Source organism: Mobula hypostoma, chromosome 11 (genome assembly GCF_963921235.1).
Source record: "Mobula hypostoma chromosome 11, sMobHyp1.1, whole genome shotgun sequence".
Classification (NCBI taxonomy): Eukaryota; Metazoa; Chordata; class Chondrichthyes; order Myliobatiformes; family Myliobatidae; genus Mobula; species Mobula hypostoma.
Window position 1 is genome coordinate 28,203,121 of NC_086107.1, and position 19,893 is coordinate 28,223,013.

The window sequence follows — 19,893 nt, forward strand, 5'->3', positions numbered from 1 at the left end:
GGCCTAATTCTGCTCCTACGTCTTATGGCCTGATGTGCTTTTTGTTTTACTGAGACTTGGTGTCTGCCACTCCAGACACAGTGATACAGCTCACTGGCTTCACGATTCACCACCAAGGTAGGATGCTGAGTCTTTCAAAGGCAGCAGAGGTGGAGTTTGCTTTATGATTAACTCCTCGTGGTGCGCAAATGCAGCAGTTCTTTCCCAGTCCTACTCACTGACCTAGAACATCTCGTGATCAAGTGTCATCCATTTTATCTGTCACCAGAGCTTTCAGCCTTTCCTTTGGAAGCGGTATACACTCGACTGTTTTCATCTTGTGAAAACAGGCACAAGATGAACTGAGGGATGTAACCAACAGGAATGAAACAGCGTACCTTGGGGCATTTTAACCAGACCAGCTTGAAAAACTAAATATTTATCACCAACACATCACTTGTAGAACCAGAGGAGCCTACGCACTAGGCCACTGTTATACGACCATCAGAGCACTTACCATGCCATCTCACACCTACACTTTGGAAGGTCTGATCACCCAGCTGTACTTCTACTCCCAGAGTATAGGCAGAGACTGAAGACCGCAGCATCAGTTGAGGATGAAGAAGGTACGGACAAGGGAGATGGAGAAGCACTTACAGAATTGCTTTGAGTGTGTGCCTAAGTGAACATACCATACATACCTGAATCAAAACCAGTAGATGAACCAGCAGATTCGTAGTCTGCTGAAAGATAGATCTATGGCATTCAAATCTTGTGATCTAAGACTATACAAGAATGCCAGAGGTGACTTACAGAGGGCTATTTTAAGAGCAAAAGAACAATTCTGATTGAGGCTAAAGGTGGATCAACTCTGGCAAGGTTTGCAGGCCATTACTTCCTACAAAGTGAAACCTAACATCCTGGATGGCAGTGATGCTTCACTCTCAGATGAGCTCAACACCTTTCATGCTAGCTTTAGAAGGGAGAATAAAACTACAGCCAAGAGGATCTCTGCAGCATCCAAGGACCTTGTGATCTCTGTCTTGGAGGCCAACATCAAAACGTCTTTCAAGATGATCTCTCGCAAAGCAACAAGCCCCAATGGTGCACCTGGTAGGGCTTGGAAAACCTGTGCCAACCAACTGGCAGGTGTATTCAAAGATATTTTCAATCTCTCACTGCCACAGTCAGAAGTTCCCAACCATTTCAAAAGGGCAACAATCATACCAGTGCCCAAGAAGAGCAGGATGAGCTGCCTTAACGACTTATGACCAGTAACACTGACATCTAGTGATCAAGTGCTTTGAGAGGTTGGCTATGGCTAGAATCAACGCCTGTCAAAGCACGGACCTGAACCCACGGCAATTTGCCTTTTGCCACAATAGGCCTACAGCTGGTGCAATCTCATTGGCTCTCCATGTAGCCTTGGATCATCTGAACAATACTAATACTTACATCAGGCTGCTGTTTATTGACTACAACTCAGCATTTAACACAAACATTCTGACAGTTCTGATTAAAAAGCTCCAAAACCTGGGCCTCTGTACCTCCCTCTGCAACTGGATCATCAACGTCCTCCCTGGAAGACCAGTCTGTGCAGATCAGAAATAACATATCCTCTGGTGCACCTCAAGGATGCGTTCTTAGCTCACTGCTCTACTCACTCTACACCAATGATGGTGTGGTTAAGCAGAGCTCAAATGCCAACTATAAATTTTCCGATGACAACTATTGTTGGCAGCATTACAGATGGTGACAAGAAGGCATATTGAAGGCGAGACAGATCAGCTAGTTGAGTGGTGTCACAGCAACAACCTTGCACTAAACATCAGTAAAATCAAAGAACTGATTGTGGCATTCAGACAGGTCAAAACAAGGGCACACACATCAGTCCTCATTGAGGGATCAGAAGTGGAAAAGGTGAGCTATTTCAGGTTCCTGAGTATCAGCATCTCTGAGGATCTATCCTGGGCCCAACATATTGATGCAGTTATGAAAGTGGCACGACAGCAGCTATATTTCATTAGGAGTTCTGCTATGTCACCAAAGACATTTGCAAATTTCTACAGATGTACTGTGTAGAACATTCTAACTGGCTGCATCACTGTCTGGTATTGGGGGGGGGGGTGCTACTGCATGGGACTGAAATAAGCTACAGAAAGTTGTAAACTCAGTCAGTGCCATCAAGGGCACTAGTCTCCCCAGCATCCAAGACATTGATAAGGAGCGTTGCCTTAAAAAGGCAACATTCATCATTAAGGACCTCCATCACCCAGGACATGGCCTCTTCTCCTCCCCGATGGTAGGAATGAGGTACAGGGATCTAAAGGCACACACTCTACAATTCCGGAACAGCTTCTTTCCCTCTGCCATCAGATTTTTGAATGGACATTGAACCCATGAACACTAAAAGCACACACTCTACAATTCCAGAACAGCTTCTTTCCCTCTGCCATCAGATTTTTGAATGGACATTGAACCCATGAACACTAAAGGCACACACTCTACAATTCCAGAACAGCTTCTTTCCCTCTGCCATCAGATTTTTGAATGGACATTGAACCCATGAACACCACCTCACTACTTCTTTTCCCTTCTTTTTGCACTGTACTTATTTATCTTTAATATATGTACACTTCTTACTGTAATTTACAGATTTTGTTCTTATATTGCAATGTACTGCTGCCATATAACAACCAATTTCCACAACATCTGCCTATGATATTAAGCCTGATTCTGAATCTCTTTGAATCATACATATTAGCTGAAATAAAGTAATTCATTTTCTGGAAAATCAAATCAAAACAGAAATTGTTGAAAGCAGCATGAACAGAGAAAAACAGAGTTACTTACTGGTTTGGGCTCAGGACTGGGAAAAGAAGAACACAACTTAAGTGCATCCAGTAGTTTCTTCACTTATCTGTTATACATTTCCTTATTATCTTTTAGGCCTATGCATTTATTAATTCAAAACTATGTTAATGTAATTTATTACAACAGCAATATGCATAGTTTACTCATATTTTAAGAAACTGCAGATCACCCACATTGAAATTACTTTTACACTAAAACGTAGGTGCACACAGATTTTCTGACAACGCACTAAATTCACCCTGGCAGAGAAAAAAAACTGGTTCATAATCAGATAATGGATAATCTGACTGTTCTAGAGGAAAAACTATTACGATCATCTGGTGTAAAAGTTCAAAGAAAACTGACTGATTATGTAAATGATAATGGTATGTGAAATTTAAAGTATTCACATTTTCATTTAAAAATTAAGAAAAATCTGCATATCAATTATGTATCTAATGGATATTTTTCTTACAACTTAGATGATATTAAAAATATTAAGCTAGTGTGAATGTGGATCAGAAACAAAAGGCAATTTCCACTTTCACACTTGGGTTATAATCCAACAGGATTTTTGTACCTCTTAGATTTAATCTATGAGAATTCAAACACCTTTTTTTTAAAAAAGGAGATTCACTTAATTTAAATTGACAAGGTTTAGAAAGACGGGATGGATAACTGACAAAGTTCAGTAAACTATTAGAGCTAATTTTCTATTATTACTTGATCAGTACAATTCAAAAATTATCTTCTCAACCGAGATATCCTATGACAAGATCAAAAATACCACTTTAATAAGGAAGTGGATCATTAATTTGCACCACAACAGCTATCTACAATCATTGCAATTTATGAAATAAACTGAAATGTGCCAATACAGTATTCTGCATTATCAACCTCCATCTACAACTCTCATTGAGGTATGCTGGCAACGTGCAAAATACCACAGCACTAAAACATCAAACGATCTGAATGACTTCCAAGAGTGATAGCCTAGCAACTCTTGTTTTAAAATCAAAACACTTCCTCTCTAAAAGCAGTTGTGGGCATGTAGTTGATTCATGTGCACAAAGGTAATAACTTAAACAATGCAGACACAGATCACATTAAGACTGATCAGATTCCAGACAGCTTTACTCAGAACAAATTTCACAACATATGTCAGTGATATTAAACCTAATTTTGCAAGTGAACAAGGTGGACTTGTTCAAAAAATAAATAATATTGGTGAAGAATCAATACGGAATGGTAGTCTGCCTTCCTGGCAAGTTGCATGCAAAACAATTATTTGAAATGTTAATTTAATAGCCTATTGTTCCAACTGCCAAAGTTTCAAGCAAAACTGCCATGCATAATTCTCATGCAGGTACATATATAACCTGATCTGTTAAGGAAATGACATACCAACTAAGTATTTTATTTCTTGAATCCAAGTAGAGGAATGAACATTGGCAAGTATTACAACATTTGAACATATTACAACATACGAGACCATATTGCTTAATCAAATCAAAACAACAAATTTAAGATGATTTTAATTAGAAAAGTCCCTAAACTTAATCATATCCTTTTCTAAATTAAGTGCAAATCATTTGAAAACTCAAAGTACACATATTGTAAAACACCAAATAATTATATTTCTAGCTACATGATAGCACTTGCATGTTCAATTTAGTGTAAATGATGATGCACTTTCTAAGAATTGCTCCAGAAGTTGAATAAGTGCAGCCAAAAGTTCAGAGAGACAAATTGCAGAGTACTCATTTAATGCTTCCTATTAAGTTTTGCATGACTATATAGATTCCAAAACAAATCATAAAATAAATACATTTTTAATAAGGCCTGGTAACCCACAACACACAGGAATGGAAATCTGTAACCATCACCCGATCTGGCTTTTGCCTGCTTGCAGACCAAATAATCCGTCTGACCCTGAACTGCCAGGTTTGCTCAGGGGCAATTAGGAATATGTAATAAATTTCAAGCTCACCCATGATTCCACAAGATAAAAGCTGAGGTGTAATTTTCAGCCCTGGCAGCAACCTCTTACGTTATTCAATATTCTGTCATTACTTACCCTTGTGCTACCTTAATGTAATGTTGTGATGTAAGATGGTACGCAAAATAAAGTTTTTCACCTCAACTTGGTACATGCAATAATGACAAATCAATTTACCAAACGCTGTCCAGATCTCAAGCAAAGTGGATAGGGCACCCCTCCTGCAACTGATACAATGGCAAGGCAAGGTGTAGGGTTGAAGCAGGATGAATTAGACAGAGAATGTGTTGGATCAGATGGCAGAGACCAGATAGATTATATATTGCATTAAACTGCTACTGCTTAGTTAATAAATTTTTCGTCACAAGCTGGAAATTCTGAATGGGGAATTCAAAATCACACTGCCAAGTCCGTCGTCATGCATGAGTCAGATGAGGCAAGGATAGCAGATTTCCTTCCATGTGCCACACAGGTATTTGGTCATAATCAATACTGTTTGCTGTATGTGCTTATACATTCTACTAATACAGATTTGTGCATTTTCAGTTAAATCCTCAAGGGTGTAATTGTGAGGAATAACCTGTCTTAATTTTTTCTGTGCATATACTCTGGGCAATTCCAAAAAATACACCATGACAACTGTTAACCTGTACAAAAGTGAATACCCTCAATAGTTTATTCTTTATTGTGGAGATCCGAGTACAGGAGTAGAAACATCCCCCTGCCATGAGGGCACATCTAGAATATTGTCTACGGGTCCCGTCTCTATCGAAATAAGGAGATATTTGGGATAAAGAGGGTCCACCAATGTTCACTAGCTTGACTCTTGGAATGGTTGACATCCGGTTTAGGAGAGTGAGTATGATGACAATGAAGCCTTTAACATACTTGAGAACTCCACATGCAGGTATAATGTTTCCCTCTGCTGGTAGGGCACAAAACCAGGGGTCGAAGTCTCGAAGAATGAGGGTACGTTCAGGACAGGTGTAAAGGAATTCTTTCACTCAGTCGGTTACAAACAAGAAACACTGGAAGAACTCAGCGGGTAGAGTTTCAAAAATCTTCTAAGAAGGAGGGCTGAGGAAGCTCAGTGTATTCAGGGGGTATTGAATTAACACAGAAAAAGTCATTCTGAAATGAAAGATCGCCCATGATTTTAGTGCATAGCAGAGCGGCTTAAGGCGCCACTTCAATTTCATGTGTTTTTGTTTGAGCGGAGGTGGCGAGGGGAGGAGGGTACCGAGATTCAGACGCTGCTCGTCATAATACAACCGTGAAAACTCGTCATCTATCGAGTGACTCGCGTTCCTATGGATCAAAGACCGAAACCGTGGGATAGGCTGGAAAACTGGTTACATTACGAAATCTTTCCCTCCCGACCCAGAATAAAATCCCACTGGCCTCGGAGATCTCAGTCCGTCCGCAAACTTTTACAGCCAGCAAACCGATAGCATGCCTGCCTTGCCGGCACAACGCCCGCCTGACCAGCCATAAACCCCATCCCCCGACAACAATCCCATTCACCAACGCCCCACCTGCTGCTGAATCTTCCCATCCTCAGTTACAATCCAGTGCGTAGTGCCCAACGAGGTTCTCAAAGCCGACAGAAGGACCGCTAGCAAGAGGCGTCGGCGGTGACAGCAGCCACCGTGTTCCTCCTCACTACACATCGCCATGTTTAATCAGAGCTCCCACCTTTCAAACGCCCTCCCTACGAACCGGAAGTGCATCACCCTACGTCGGAAACCCCTCCATCATTGTGCGGGGCAGAAGAGGGAGCTGTCGCCTCCCTGGCAATCTGCCGGGATGGAGGATGAAACACTGCCTCGGCGGTAGAGGAGGCAGGCGGGACAGGTAGTGTCTGATGTGCAGGACGAGTGCGCTTCTGCCATCCCAATAGGACTTTGTGTAGGCCCAAGGTTTTCAATGCATTTCTGAACCTGGGATAGAGCGCGCAGGAGAGGGAGCATGATGCATTTTTTTGCACGGAAACATTGACAATGTTCGCGAATCTTTTCTGCTGTCCACTCGCTATTCCCGCGGCGGAGCTCGGAATAGTGGCTGTTTAAATCTGGTGCAGGGCACGCGAAGGTCGCAACCTATCCAGCTTCTCCAGTATGGCATTAGTGTTGGGATTTGACCTGGGAGAGAAGTTGATATTGTTTTGGTTGAATGTTAAAAAGGCGGTCTTGATGGCATCTTTCCAGGGTATTGGAGTGCCTGTTATCACCGGTTCAACTCTCAGAAATGTAAGGGCAGAGAATTATGACGACTCTTTGCGTGAAGCTCGGATAGGAATAATCAAATCTTTTCATTTTTGACTACTAAATATTTCCATTGAAATCTAGTCACAGCCATGGATACTGCAGTATACAGTACAATTTTAAGGCGTTAAAATAATCTATCGCTTACTCAAAATCGATGAACTTCAGATGGCGGACTTGGGTCGTGAGTGCAGTTCCTCTTAAAAAGACGGAAATGGGGGCTACCGCGCCGATTTATAGGTACGATTGAAACACGGAGGCTTTCACTCCTGACAATCCTACTGGCAAATATACAATCTCTGGAGATATGGCTCACACCTGCAATTTCTGATGCAGCGCTCCTCAAAGGCAAGATGGCTCAATTTTTTAAAGTTAGAGGTGGCGTATGCTTTATGATGAACTGATCGTGGTGCACGAAACATAATAGTTCTGTCTCAGTCCTGCTCACCCGACCTGCAACATCTAGCGGTGGATAAAATGGACATCTGTTATCCATTTTATCTGTCGAGGGTTTTCCACCTTCATCCTGGTAATATATATTCCACCTAAGGCCATTGTCAGGCAGGCACTGGATGAGCTGAGCAAAATAATTAGCAGACACGAAACTGCGCACTCTGAGACTCTGAACAACTACCACTGACATATCACCTGTGGAAGCAGAGGAGCTAACACACTTGACCACTGATATACCACTATCAAGAATGCTTACTGTGCCATCTCACGTCCACACTCTGCCCTTCTACTACCAACATTTTATCATTTCTTAATGCATGCATTACTAAATGACAATGAAAGGGGACTGTGTGTCCTCATAATCATAAAGGCACAGACTAAAGACCACAGCGTGATTGGGGAGAACCAAGGTATGGTCAAGAGAGGCAGAGGAATGCTTACAGTCAGTGGACTGGACAGAATTCAGGTACTTATTGTAAAATTTGATTGAATATGCCAGAGTTGTCACCAATTTTATCAGGACCTGTGTGGATGAGAATGCGCCATCGTGAACATACCCAAACCGAAAGCCGTGGATGAACCAAGAGATTCATTGTCTGCTGGGGGCTAAATCTGTGGCAATCAAGACTGGTGGTCTAGAACAATACAAGATATCCAGGTATGACCTACAGAGGAAAGAAAAACAATTCTGATCGAGGTTTGAGACAGAAATTGATGTAGGTACATCAGCCTTGGCAGGGTTTGCCAACCATTACTTCATACAGAATGAAATCTAACATGAATGGCTGTCCTGCTTCACTTCTAGATGAGTTCCACACTTTTTATTTGGGCTTTGAAAGGAAGTTAAAATAAAACTACACCTGTGTGAATCCCTGCGGTATCTGATGGCCCTGTTAACTCTGTTTCAAAGGCTGATGTTAGAACATCTTTCAAGGCGAACCCTTGCAAGGCGTCAGGCCCAGATGGTGTAGTTGGAGGGGCTGTGAAGACCTGTGCCAACCAACTAGTAGGAGCGGTCAAGGACATCTTCAAACTCTTCACTATTGTCCACCTGCTTCAAAAGCGCAACAATCATGCCAGTACCAAAGAAGAGCATGGTGATCTGCCTCAATGACTTTCACCCAGTGGCACTCACATATACAGTGATGAAGTGCTTGGAAAGGTTGGTCATAGATAGAATCAACCTTTATCAAAGCAAGGCCCTACAGTTGCAAGAAAAAGTTTGTGAACCCTTTGCAATTATCTGGTTTTCTGCATTAATTGCTCATAAAACGTGGTCTGGTCTTCATCTAAGTTACAATAATAGTCAAACACAACCTCCCTAAACTAATAGCACAAACAATTGTACTTCTCATGTCTTTATTGAATATATTGTTTAATCATTCACAGTCCAGGCTGGAATAAGTATGTGAATCCTTGTATTTAATAACTGGCAGAACCTCTTTAGTAACAATAACCTCTACCAAGCGTTTTCTGTAGCTGCTGATCAGACTTGCACAACAGCAAAGAGGAATTTTAGACTATTCCTTCAAATAAAACTGTTTCAGTTCATTAATATTTCTGGGATACCTTGCATGAGCAGCCGTCTTTGGGTCATGCCACAGCATCTCAATTGGGATAAGGTTTGGACTCTTACTTGGTCATTCCAAAATACAGATTTTCTTATTAAACCATTCTGTTGTTGATTTATATTTTGGATCATTGTCGTTACATCATCCAACTTTTATTAAGCTTCAGGTGATGGACCACAACCCTGACATTCTTCTGTATAATGTCTTGATCCAATTTTGAATTCAGTATTCCCTTAATGATTACAATCTGCCCTGATGCAGCAAACAGTCCCAAACCATGATGCTCCTTCCACCATGCTTCATAGTTGTGATGAGGTTTTGGTATTGGTGTGCAGTGCCCTTTTCCCTCCAAACATAGCGGTGTATATTTCTACCAGAAAGTTCAATTTTTGCTCATTTGTCCACAGAACATTGTCCCAAAAGCATTGTGGAACATCCAGGTGATAGTTTGCAAACTGGAGATGTGCAGCAATGCTTTTTTAGAGAGCAGTTGTTTCCTTTGTGGTGTCCTTCTATGAACCTCATTCTTGTTCAGAACGTTTCTTGTAGAGGACACATAAGCAGAGACTTCAGCGAATTTTAGAGATTTCTGCAGGTCTTTGGCTTTTGCCCTTCAGTTCTTTTTCACCTCCTCAGCATCGCATGTTGTGCTCTTGGTGTGATCTCTACAGGATGCCCAACAGCAACCCAGTACTGAATTTCTCCCATTTGCAGACAATTTCTCTTACTGTGGACTGATGAACACTCAGGTCTTTAGAAATGCTTTTGTAGCCTTTACCAGGTTCGTACATCTCTGCAATTTTTCTAAGGTCTTCTAAAGTTGTTGTGATTGAGGCATGGTGCACATAAACAGATCTTTCTTAAGAGCACACTCTGTCAGTAACCTGACAGTGCCACACACAATTTATATACATACATTTATATCACACAACCGAACCTCCAATCTCATCTCGTTGACTGGAACACCTGATTCCAATGCATTTTTTTTGAACCTAGACTGTGATTGTTTAAATGGTGTACTCAGCATTGGCAAGTAGTACAATTGTTTGGATGTTATTAGTTGAGGCAGATTGTGTCTGTCTATTATTGTGACTTAAATGAAGACCACATTTTATAATGTGTATAGTAATACACATGTCAGGCTGCTGTTTATTGATTACACTGTGTTCAACACAATCATACCCTCAGTTCTAATCAACAAGCTCCAAAACCTGGGTCTCTACAAATGGATACGCGACTTCCTCACCAGGAGAGCAGTCTGCAAGGATCAAAAGTAACATCTTGCTGACAATCAACATTGCATATCTCAAGGATGTATGCTTAGCTCACTACTCTACTCTCTCCACACCCACGATTGTACGGCTAGGCACAGCACAAATGCCAGCTGTGATCTGCTAATGACACTATTGTTGGCAAATATCAGATGGTAAAGAGGAGGCATACAGGAGCGAGACAGATCAGCTTGTTGAGTGGTGTTGCAACAACCCTGCACTCAATGTCAATATGACCAAGGAATTGATTATGAACTTTAGGAAGGGGATGTGGAGGGAACACACACCAGTCCTTATTGAGGGATTAGTAGTTCCAAGTTCCTGGGTGTCAACATCTCTGAAGGTCTAGCCTGGGTCCAACATACTGATGCAATCATAAAGGTGGTAATGGCTATATTTCTTTAGGAGTTTGAGGAGAATTGGTATGTCACCAAAGACTCACAGATTCCTAGGTGCACCGTGGAGATCATTCTAACCAGTTGCATCACCATCTGGTATGGAGGGGCCACTGTAATGGATCAGAAAAAGCTGCAGGAAGTGGACTTGGCTAGCTCCATTATGGGCATTAGTCTCCACAGCATCAAGGAACCTTAAATGGCAGCACTCATCATTAAGGACCCCCATCACCCTTGGACATACTTTCTTTTCATTGCCACCATTAAGGTGGTGATACAGGAGCCTGAAACAGGAATACATTCTTCCCCTCTGCCATCAATTTTCTGAATAGACAGTGAACTCATGAATACCTCATTATTTCTTCCTCTTTTTGCAGTACATACTTAGTTGTGGCAGTTTGCAAATTACCAACCGTTAATTGCAAAAAAAAATTATTCCAGCTTTTTTAAACTAGCCTAATCCCATGAACTCTTTAAACCATAAGTGTCTTATAATGCAGCTTATTAAATGCATTCTGGAAATCAAATACATTTTACTGGTTCATATGTTTTAGGTCTAAGTGATATACCAAAAATATTGGGCAAATTGCCTTGCATCTTTCCTGAATTGCACTTTTCCAATCCTACCATTTCCAAAATCCAGGAAATTTTGATTGATTACAGGCCACTCATCTAATTATCAGATGAAGGGTCTCCAACCTGAAATGTTAGTAGTTCTTCTTACAGATGTGGTCTGACCTGCTACCTGCTGCATTTTCAATTTAGTTTTCCAGCACGCAAAATAGTCATTTTCCCCCAGTATTGGTGGCCACTTCAAGGCCCCAGTAGGCAGTAACTTCCACAATTCTAGTTAAGTTTTTAACCTTGTTTGCTAGCTTCTTTTCCTCTAATGATGGATATGAAAGTTATCGATCTCTATAGCCTCTTAGTATTTATTAGAATTCCTAGCATCTCTTCGTGAAGTTGTTTAGTTACTGTTAATTTCCCAATTTCATCTTTTGAAAGACCAACATTTACCCTCACCACTTGATGCATTCATTTCCATGGATGCTGAGTTCCTCCAGCATCTTGTGTATTGCTCTGGATACATAGGGAGTGTTTCCTCTCCAGGGAGGATGTAGAACTAGGAAGTTATGATTAAAAAATAAGTGGTCGCTGTTTTGGGCTGAGACCATCAGGGCTGAAAAGGAAGGGATAAAGATGCCAGAATAAAATGGTGGTGGAAGAAGAGGAGATCTGCAAAGTGATAGGTGAAACAAGGTGGGTGGGAAAGATGGAGGGCTTGTGATTAATGACTAATGTCTCCCACTACAGATGCCTACAAGATACCAGTCATAATCTATTTTGAATACATTCCCCCATCGCCTCACCAGCAGGGGCAAATTAGGGATAATTTAATAAAATAAACTTAAATAAAAATCTTCTTGAAGGCACCATCTATATCTTTTAGTGATCAAAATATTCAACCAGGTATATCAGGTATCATTGACACTTCTCTCCCATGCTGAGATTTTTTGACCAATTGAAAGATTAAGGTGTGTAGTCCACTCTCTGCATTAATGACCTCTAGCAACTTTTTTTTGTGTAATTTCCACAAAAACCACCAGTCCAGGAAATCTCAGACAGTATCACTGTTAGCTGTTAAATTACTTACCTCTAAGTTACATCTTGAATACCAGCTAAGATTTGGTCCATTTCTCTGGCTGTGCGGAGACTGCTAGGACAAACTACCAATCTCTTCCAAAATTCCATCATCTGAAAATAATCAATTTTCCTACTTATTCTACATGTATGACCCCCCACATTCAATGTAAGATACTGTTACTAAAATGGCAATAAAGATAGAAGCAGAGACGGGTGGGAACAAGAGTCCCAGGATCGGGGACAGATGAGGATTATTTCAAGGGTTGGCCTAGTCAGGACAGATAAATAGGAAAGTTGCTTTGCATGTGACATGAAGTCAGGGAAAAAAAAATCTAACAGAGAAGGGCTTAAGACATTTAACCAGAGAAGGATTTGGACAAATAGAACATAAAATTGTAGCACTATTATAATAAAGCACTAGAGAGGAACAGCAGATGCTGTTTGATTTTTGGTTCCAAAATGCAAACGCAACAGTTGGAGATCTTGGACATTTTTGGAAAAAAGATGCTTGAACAGGAAATTACAGTTTAATCTGAACATAAGAATTACACAGCAACCAGTAGACATTTTCAAATCTTATGAATGCAGAATTGTTTATACATCAGCATTAACAGTATGAAAAAGTTGTTTTGAACAAACGAGTTTCTGTAGAGGTGGAGCAAAGATATAATTCTATATTGTCACCAGTGTCAAGCAAGTGTAATTACTATAAGACATTTTTCCCCAGTAGCTGTCTATCATAAAGATGGAGGTCTATGCTTGTTGTTTTGGTTAACCTTGATAAAATGACAAATTTCATAGAGTGAATGTGTGCAAACGCAATTTTAATATATCAAGAGATACATGGTTTATTGTACATAGATAATTAAATTGCACATTGCATAGAATATTACACTCCACACAATATGAACCTCCCAACCATGGAACAACTACTTTCAACTATATTTCCTATACAATTTTTTTTTCTAGAGGATTTAAAGCTCCAAAATTTCAGAACTATTTTAACCAAGACAGCAAACTACAGATAATTTACAATTGTTTGATGTCCTGCTCATGTTTCAATGGAATAAAGTTATGATGTAAAATAAACAGTAACCTTGAACAAATTAAAAATAAATACAATGATTAGCTGAATGTGCTTAATATTTTATTAAAATAATTACTAGTGCACTGAAGTATTTTGAAGAACATGAATTGGTCACTCAAATTTATCACTGTCAAATGTACAATTGCAAGGGGGGTGTAAAATATCTCCCAATTTTCATAGCAAAATTTTGGTAGCCTGTTTTCAAATCTGCACAAAATTTCTCATTCCTTTCCACATCCCTTCACTGTTCACCTACTCTGGAAATTTTTACACAGGCTACTCCTAAATGCAAATATTCACCATGAGATTTTCCTGTAATTTCACTTTTATGCCTTTATCTTTTGTTTGTAAATACCACATTGAAAACTCAATTTTAGTGATTCAATTAATTTCTTACTTAGGTTTTTTTTTGCTCTCAGGTGTTCCTTTCTAATTTCAACTCTCCCTTTTAACATTTATTATGTATGCATTCACTTTACAGCCTCTCACTGCATCAGGTTTATGGGTTTGTGAATGTAAATCATGAATGAGTGTGATTTCTGTCCAGTATCCACAAATGGGCCCAAAGCCAAAAAGAAAAAAAATTGCATCACCCAAATAAGTTAGCAAGGGCTGAATTGTCACTGGAATTTCTGAACTTCATTTTGTGGTTTACTACTTTGAACTGGGTTACACCAACTAAAAGCAAGCTGATTGATAAGGCTACACAGAATCAGCAAATATGTTTAAGGAACAATATTCATATAAATGATCAACAAGTACAAGCATGGGTTAGTCACACTGCATAGGGAACACACAACCAGGAAAAGCGGTGGAAGCAGAGACAATAGTATGTTTAAAGGGCATTTAGGCAGGCAGATGAACCGATAGGGGATGGAGAATAAACCACGTACATGTAGGCAAATACTTTGTGCACCCGAGGGCTTGTTCCTCTGCTGTAATATTCTACAAAAGTGAATTGAAAATTGAAAGAATGAATGAGAAAAGATCTTCAAAAGGAGGAAAATAAAAGGCATTTGTTTGATTATACTGATGCTCGTTTATGTTTGCCGGTTGGGGGGAGGGGGGATTGTTGCTCGCTGCCGCTTACGCATGGGGGGGGTACTTTGGGGTTCTCACATTTAACCGTCGTTCATTCTTTGGGGCACTTCTGTTTTCGTAGATGTTTTGCAGAGAAAAAACATTTCAGGATGTATATTGTATACATTTCTCTGACATTAAACTTGAACCTTTGAATCTCTGAAATGCAGAAATGCATTAAAAATCCAGAAGGAAAAAAAGTTGCAATAGTGAAGTGAGAACCAAACATATACAACAGACTGGCAAAAAAAAAACAGGAAAATACACATGATTTTCTGCAAGATATGCATAATGTATTATCCTGGAAAAGTCAAAATGAGTAATTCTACATAGGAAATGAAATACCAATGAAGTTAAATGGTTGGAAAAGAAAACAATAATGGTGCACCATACAACAGACATTTCAAGTACTGAAACAGAAAATAACCCAGTGTTGAGAAGCCAGGAAATTGCAAGCACATCCTGTTTAAAATTAGAAACATACTAGTTTTCTTTCAATTGTAAAATTGAAGATCTGTGCGATAACATATCTGTGAGTATTGGTTTAGTGAGAACATTGTACCTGCCCAAGCTCCTTGACATTTTTTGAACTGAAATTTGAAGCAAGAACTGACATTGAAAAAGGCTGTTGATACATGGTCAAAATGGTGTGAGATTTCAGGGAAAATTGTAAGGAAAGTGCAAAACAAATAACTTTTCTGATCAATCATGTTGATCCATGGAGAGAACTGTAATTTCAAAAAATTATTTGCTATTGTCTCAAATAATGAAAATGAAAATCACTTGAATTTTGAATTTTCACATTTGTTAACTGTTGGAAGTATTTTTATCTCCAAGCACAGGAAAATGCAAGCTGGTGGGAACAATGCACATTGCCATGGATTATGCAAATTGCCACACTAGTATTTGCTTGATTTAGGACATGCTGCAAGGTAAGTAGATTACTTTAGGATTTGGAGAATTTTTCCAATTTACAATAATGATTTTCAGTTCAGTAAGGTTTTCATCTGAGACCAAAATTGGTAGAATATTCATAAAATCACCTTAGAAATCAGTTCTGAGAATGTCATTATCTGTAGGTTCCCCGAGTCACAGTATTTATTTTAAATGGACGCAACAGGTGGGGTCTAAAAATTCAAACTCTATACTTAAAAGACCTTTGGGAATATCAGGCATACTGCAGAGGCTCACTATCATTTTTAAAGGTCATCATGGATGAGCAATTAATGTCAATACCGGTGATGTCCTTACTCACTGGGTCAAATGGTAAATACACAGGAAAATAATAAGTAGAATTTAATGTGATAGAACTGAAATATTATTCAGAGAAAGAAAGAAAATTACGCCACACACAATAGTTAAAATAGAAATGGGTGTTGAGACACAAGTGTTGAGACACAAGTCTTGATTATTGATAATGTCTCACCTATATAGTACAGCTGACAACCAAAGTCAACAGAATCTTGAAAATGGAATCCAGAATCTTAGGAATACAAGTTAAAGGAAGATACAGTATAATTCTTTTTAGTCAGATCACATCCATAGTTCAAGATCTGTTACTAACACACCTAAGGAAGATGTTAGAACACTAAATGTCAATTCCAACAGCTACAATGCTGATATCAAGTTGCAAAGGTATGAACAAAAGAAAAGCAATAAAATCTTGACAGGAAAAAGTTAAATTTTCCAGTTTTGCCTGTCAAAATTCTGGAATCATTTAAGAGACCGCATTAGTTAGCAATGAACAATTTACTTACAAGTTTTACCATTAAATAAATATAGAAATGGACCATTAAATCTTTAGAGATACTATTCTCTCCACTTCATAATCCTCCAGAAATTACATGCATTAACATTTCAAAATGTAATTGGGCCATATCACTTCTGGTATGGAATATTCCAATAAATCCCTCAATCGTAGGGAGCAAGCTATTTTTCAATCCTGGTTACAAATTACCCAAGCAGAAAGGATAATTCAGATATCTTTAAAGCACACAGGACTGTTGCTATGTCAGGAAATCCCAGATGATTCCCCCATAATTCAACATTTCTGTTTTTATAATAAAAGGCACAACCAATAATAGGTCGTCCTTTGTACTGGTAAATTATTTCACTCTTCTACAACACTGCCATCCCATTGTAGGTACTGAGAAGGCAGTCTGGCATTTTTAAATAAATTGTGAGTTAAATAGAACAAAAACAAAGAACAAGAACATTAATTCCCGTTGAGCAGACGCACTGCCAATATATTTTTGAAAAATCACAAAGGGAACAGTTTGCTCTCCAAACTTCTAATACAGTTTGTTATGTATCAGCATTTTAACAAATCTATCTTCACATCTAGAAATTATAATTCCCTTCCCAGTGCACACACACAACTTTGATTTCCAGGGCTATTTTGCAGCTAGGCAGGCAAATTTCTTTTCCATTCAGCTAGTGAAAAATAACTAAATTTTGATGCTGCATGTTCTAATATTTATTTTATGGTGATATTCTTAATTACATGTTAACTTTTGAGATTGACCACATCAAGAGTTCTTGCAATTCCTGCCACTCAGTGCTGCTCTCAACACTTGTTTTAAAAATCTGAAAAACTGCGCATCTGTACACAAGATTGAAATAGCCCTATAAAAATATTTAAATCTGTTCAATAGATATTGGTTATGTTATTGAAAAACTGTTGACAATGTAGTTATTTTTCTTCATTGTTTACTAACTGATATAGATGCACAATACAAAAATATTACTCGGTGTGCACCATTACCATATAAAACATATATTCCAAAAAGGGTGGACTGACTCTTCCTTCTATGGAAAGAAAACTATGCTGCAAACTGTTGCACTTCTCAACAGAAGCTGCAATGACATTAATAAAACCAGCAAACACCTAAAAAAGCATTCTCTCAATATGTACAGACGCCTCTATAAAAGTCACGTGCAGTTACAGCTTTTCTAATACATTTTAGAAATTTTAAATCCAAGTATTGAAATAAAACTTCTGCACAAGGACAACCAGAACCTTTTGCACAACTTTAAAAAAAAATGCTCTGGCACTGTTATATGCAGACCAAAGACAAAAAAAAAATAGATGCAACTGTACAACTTACAAAAGAGAAAAAAAATCTTTCCCCACATGCCTTCATATTTACTGCATTAATTCACTTCTACCAAGGAAAGACAGTACAAAGACTGGATTTCAAAAAATGAATACATAAAGATTGTGCATGCCAATATTCACTGCATGCTGACATTCACTGCATAAGTATTCATTAACTTCCAAAAGCAAGCTTCCAAAATACACCCTTAATATATTAATTTGCACAATGGTAAATTTAAGGTCTTGGTAGTTAAACAGCAATCCAAACAGATCAGCATTGCTAAAATATTTTGAACTACTTAGCATTGGCATTTTGTATTTTTTTTTAAATCACTAATATACTTATCGGAACCATACTCTCAACACCATTTTGTTTTTGCCATTTAGGATGGTTAGCTCATTATTCAAATTTTATAAACAATTAACATTTCCACTAAAGCCTCAAAAAGTTTGTGTATTCAATGAAGACATCTTCCCAAATTTTGGCACTGAAGAATATATACAAGTTCTACAGTAATTCAGAACAGACATTTTCAAGGCCAGTATGGGTTGCAAGTACTGCTGTAAGTAGTATTTCTTTAGCATTTAACTGGTGTTAAGATATTGTGCTCAGGTCTACTGATTCCTAAAAATGTATAGCTAGTCTAGTACTGTAGTAAGCTCTACTTTATATTTTAAAGCTCCAACAGAAATATATTAATAAAGGATCAAGTTACTGCTGCATAATTTTGTTCACAAGTACCTGTAGTCATATAGTAAGCAATTACTCAACAGATTCAAGTCCAAGAGCATAATGACCTTCAAAATCAATTTTAAATTTAGAAGGTGACCAGCTAAAACATTAAACATGGAGGTTGTTGACTACTGATTTATTACGGGCAGGAATACATACTCGAAAAGTGATGGATATAGTTCAGCAAATACTTATCATCGCAGTTGTATTCTGACATCAAAATGAAGCCCATTGTACAAAGGCACAATGAGATATTTGATATCAAGGCTGGCCACGGAGATGAACAATAAAGTATAGAATCAAATTATTTTAACAAATGTTCTAAAATGCAGCAGAACTCTATAAACACTAAGTAGATCTGTACAGACCAAAATGGAACAAATTATAAACAATGCACATAACATGAGCAAGTTTATCACAACCTGTAATGTGTTATTCATCCATAGGTATAGTGTCTTATTGTTTACTGAATGGGATACACTGAGCTGAGCGCGAGATGCCTCCTTAGAGTTTTAACTTGTCTCAAGTACTGTATATAACAAGTACTGTATATAACAGACACTATATAAATATGGGTATTTCTATCTGCAATTTTGACAACTGAATCCCTTAGTCTTCGCTGGAAAATTAGTGGGCACTGGTAAAGCATCAGCTGGAAAAGACTCAAGACCCATGAGTTTCTCTATAAAATACCACTGAGACCCAGAAATTACTCATTAGAGCAGATTGCCCATCTGCTTTGATTGGTGTAAAAGTTTGCTGAATGGGATTAAAAAGTTTAATTACCAGTGCTGCTATTCTCTTTGTGCATAAATTTTATGGTAATGCTATTTTCTTCTGGTGGCATATTTTCATTTGGAAAATACGCCAAAATATCTTGGAAGCTCCTACAGTTGGTCATGGATCATAATATTTTAAGTCTGACCTAAATCCAGTCGCACATCACATTGCTGGGGCACAAGCACGTGAATAAATCATTTGATAGTATCAAATGAGTAATATTCACCAATTTTTTTCTACTACATTTTAATTTTTACCATGGTGCTTTAGAAAGATTGACTTTGGAATGTCAAACACTGCTGCTTTTTTTTTTGAAACTTTCTTCCAGTCTATAACTGCAAATATCTGAAGAGCTGTATAAACTAAGGAAATTAAAAAGTACTTTCAGAATGTAGTTTTGGAAAAAAACAGCTTCACATACCAAAATATAAACAAAAGATTGAATTGTACAAAGATCTTTTAGAAATTAGGCCTTAAATACAGAATTCTCCTTTGAAGACTACTCGCAGTTCTTGCAGGTGCTCTGTAGCAATCCCAAGAATATAGTACATAGTAATCACTGCACAATACGCAATGGTGAAGGAATCTTTATTTCTAATAGAGGCGCCCCCTGCTACGATTTCCTCGTCCACCCCAGCCTCGACCTCTGCCTCCACGGAAACCACCTCTTTGTTCTGTAAAGAAAGA

General features: G+C 38.5%; 2 protein-coding genes across 2 annotated transcripts in view; both read right to left on the reverse strand.

Annotated features, from left to right (window-relative positions):
- Positions 1–6,675, reverse strand: part of ttc17 (tetratricopeptide repeat domain 17) — an 86,008-nt gene extending 79,333 nt beyond the window's left edge. The window contains exon 1 of the mRNA XM_063061790.1: positions 6,367–6,675. Coding sequence (XP_062917860.1) covers positions 6,367–6,507 — 141 coding nt within the window. The 5' untranslated portion in view covers positions 6,508–6,675. The remainder of the gene's footprint in view (positions 1–6,366) is intronic.
- A 6,223-nt stretch (positions 6,676–12,898) lies between these two features.
- api5 (apoptosis inhibitor 5) overlaps positions 12,899–19,893 on the reverse strand; it is a 57,788-nt gene continuing 50,793 nt past the window's right edge. The window contains exon 14 of the mRNA XM_063061791.1: positions 12,899–19,880. Coding sequence (XP_062917861.1) covers positions 19,801–19,880 — 80 coding nt within the window. The 3' untranslated portion in view covers positions 12,899–19,800. The remainder of the gene's footprint in view (positions 19,881–19,893) is intronic.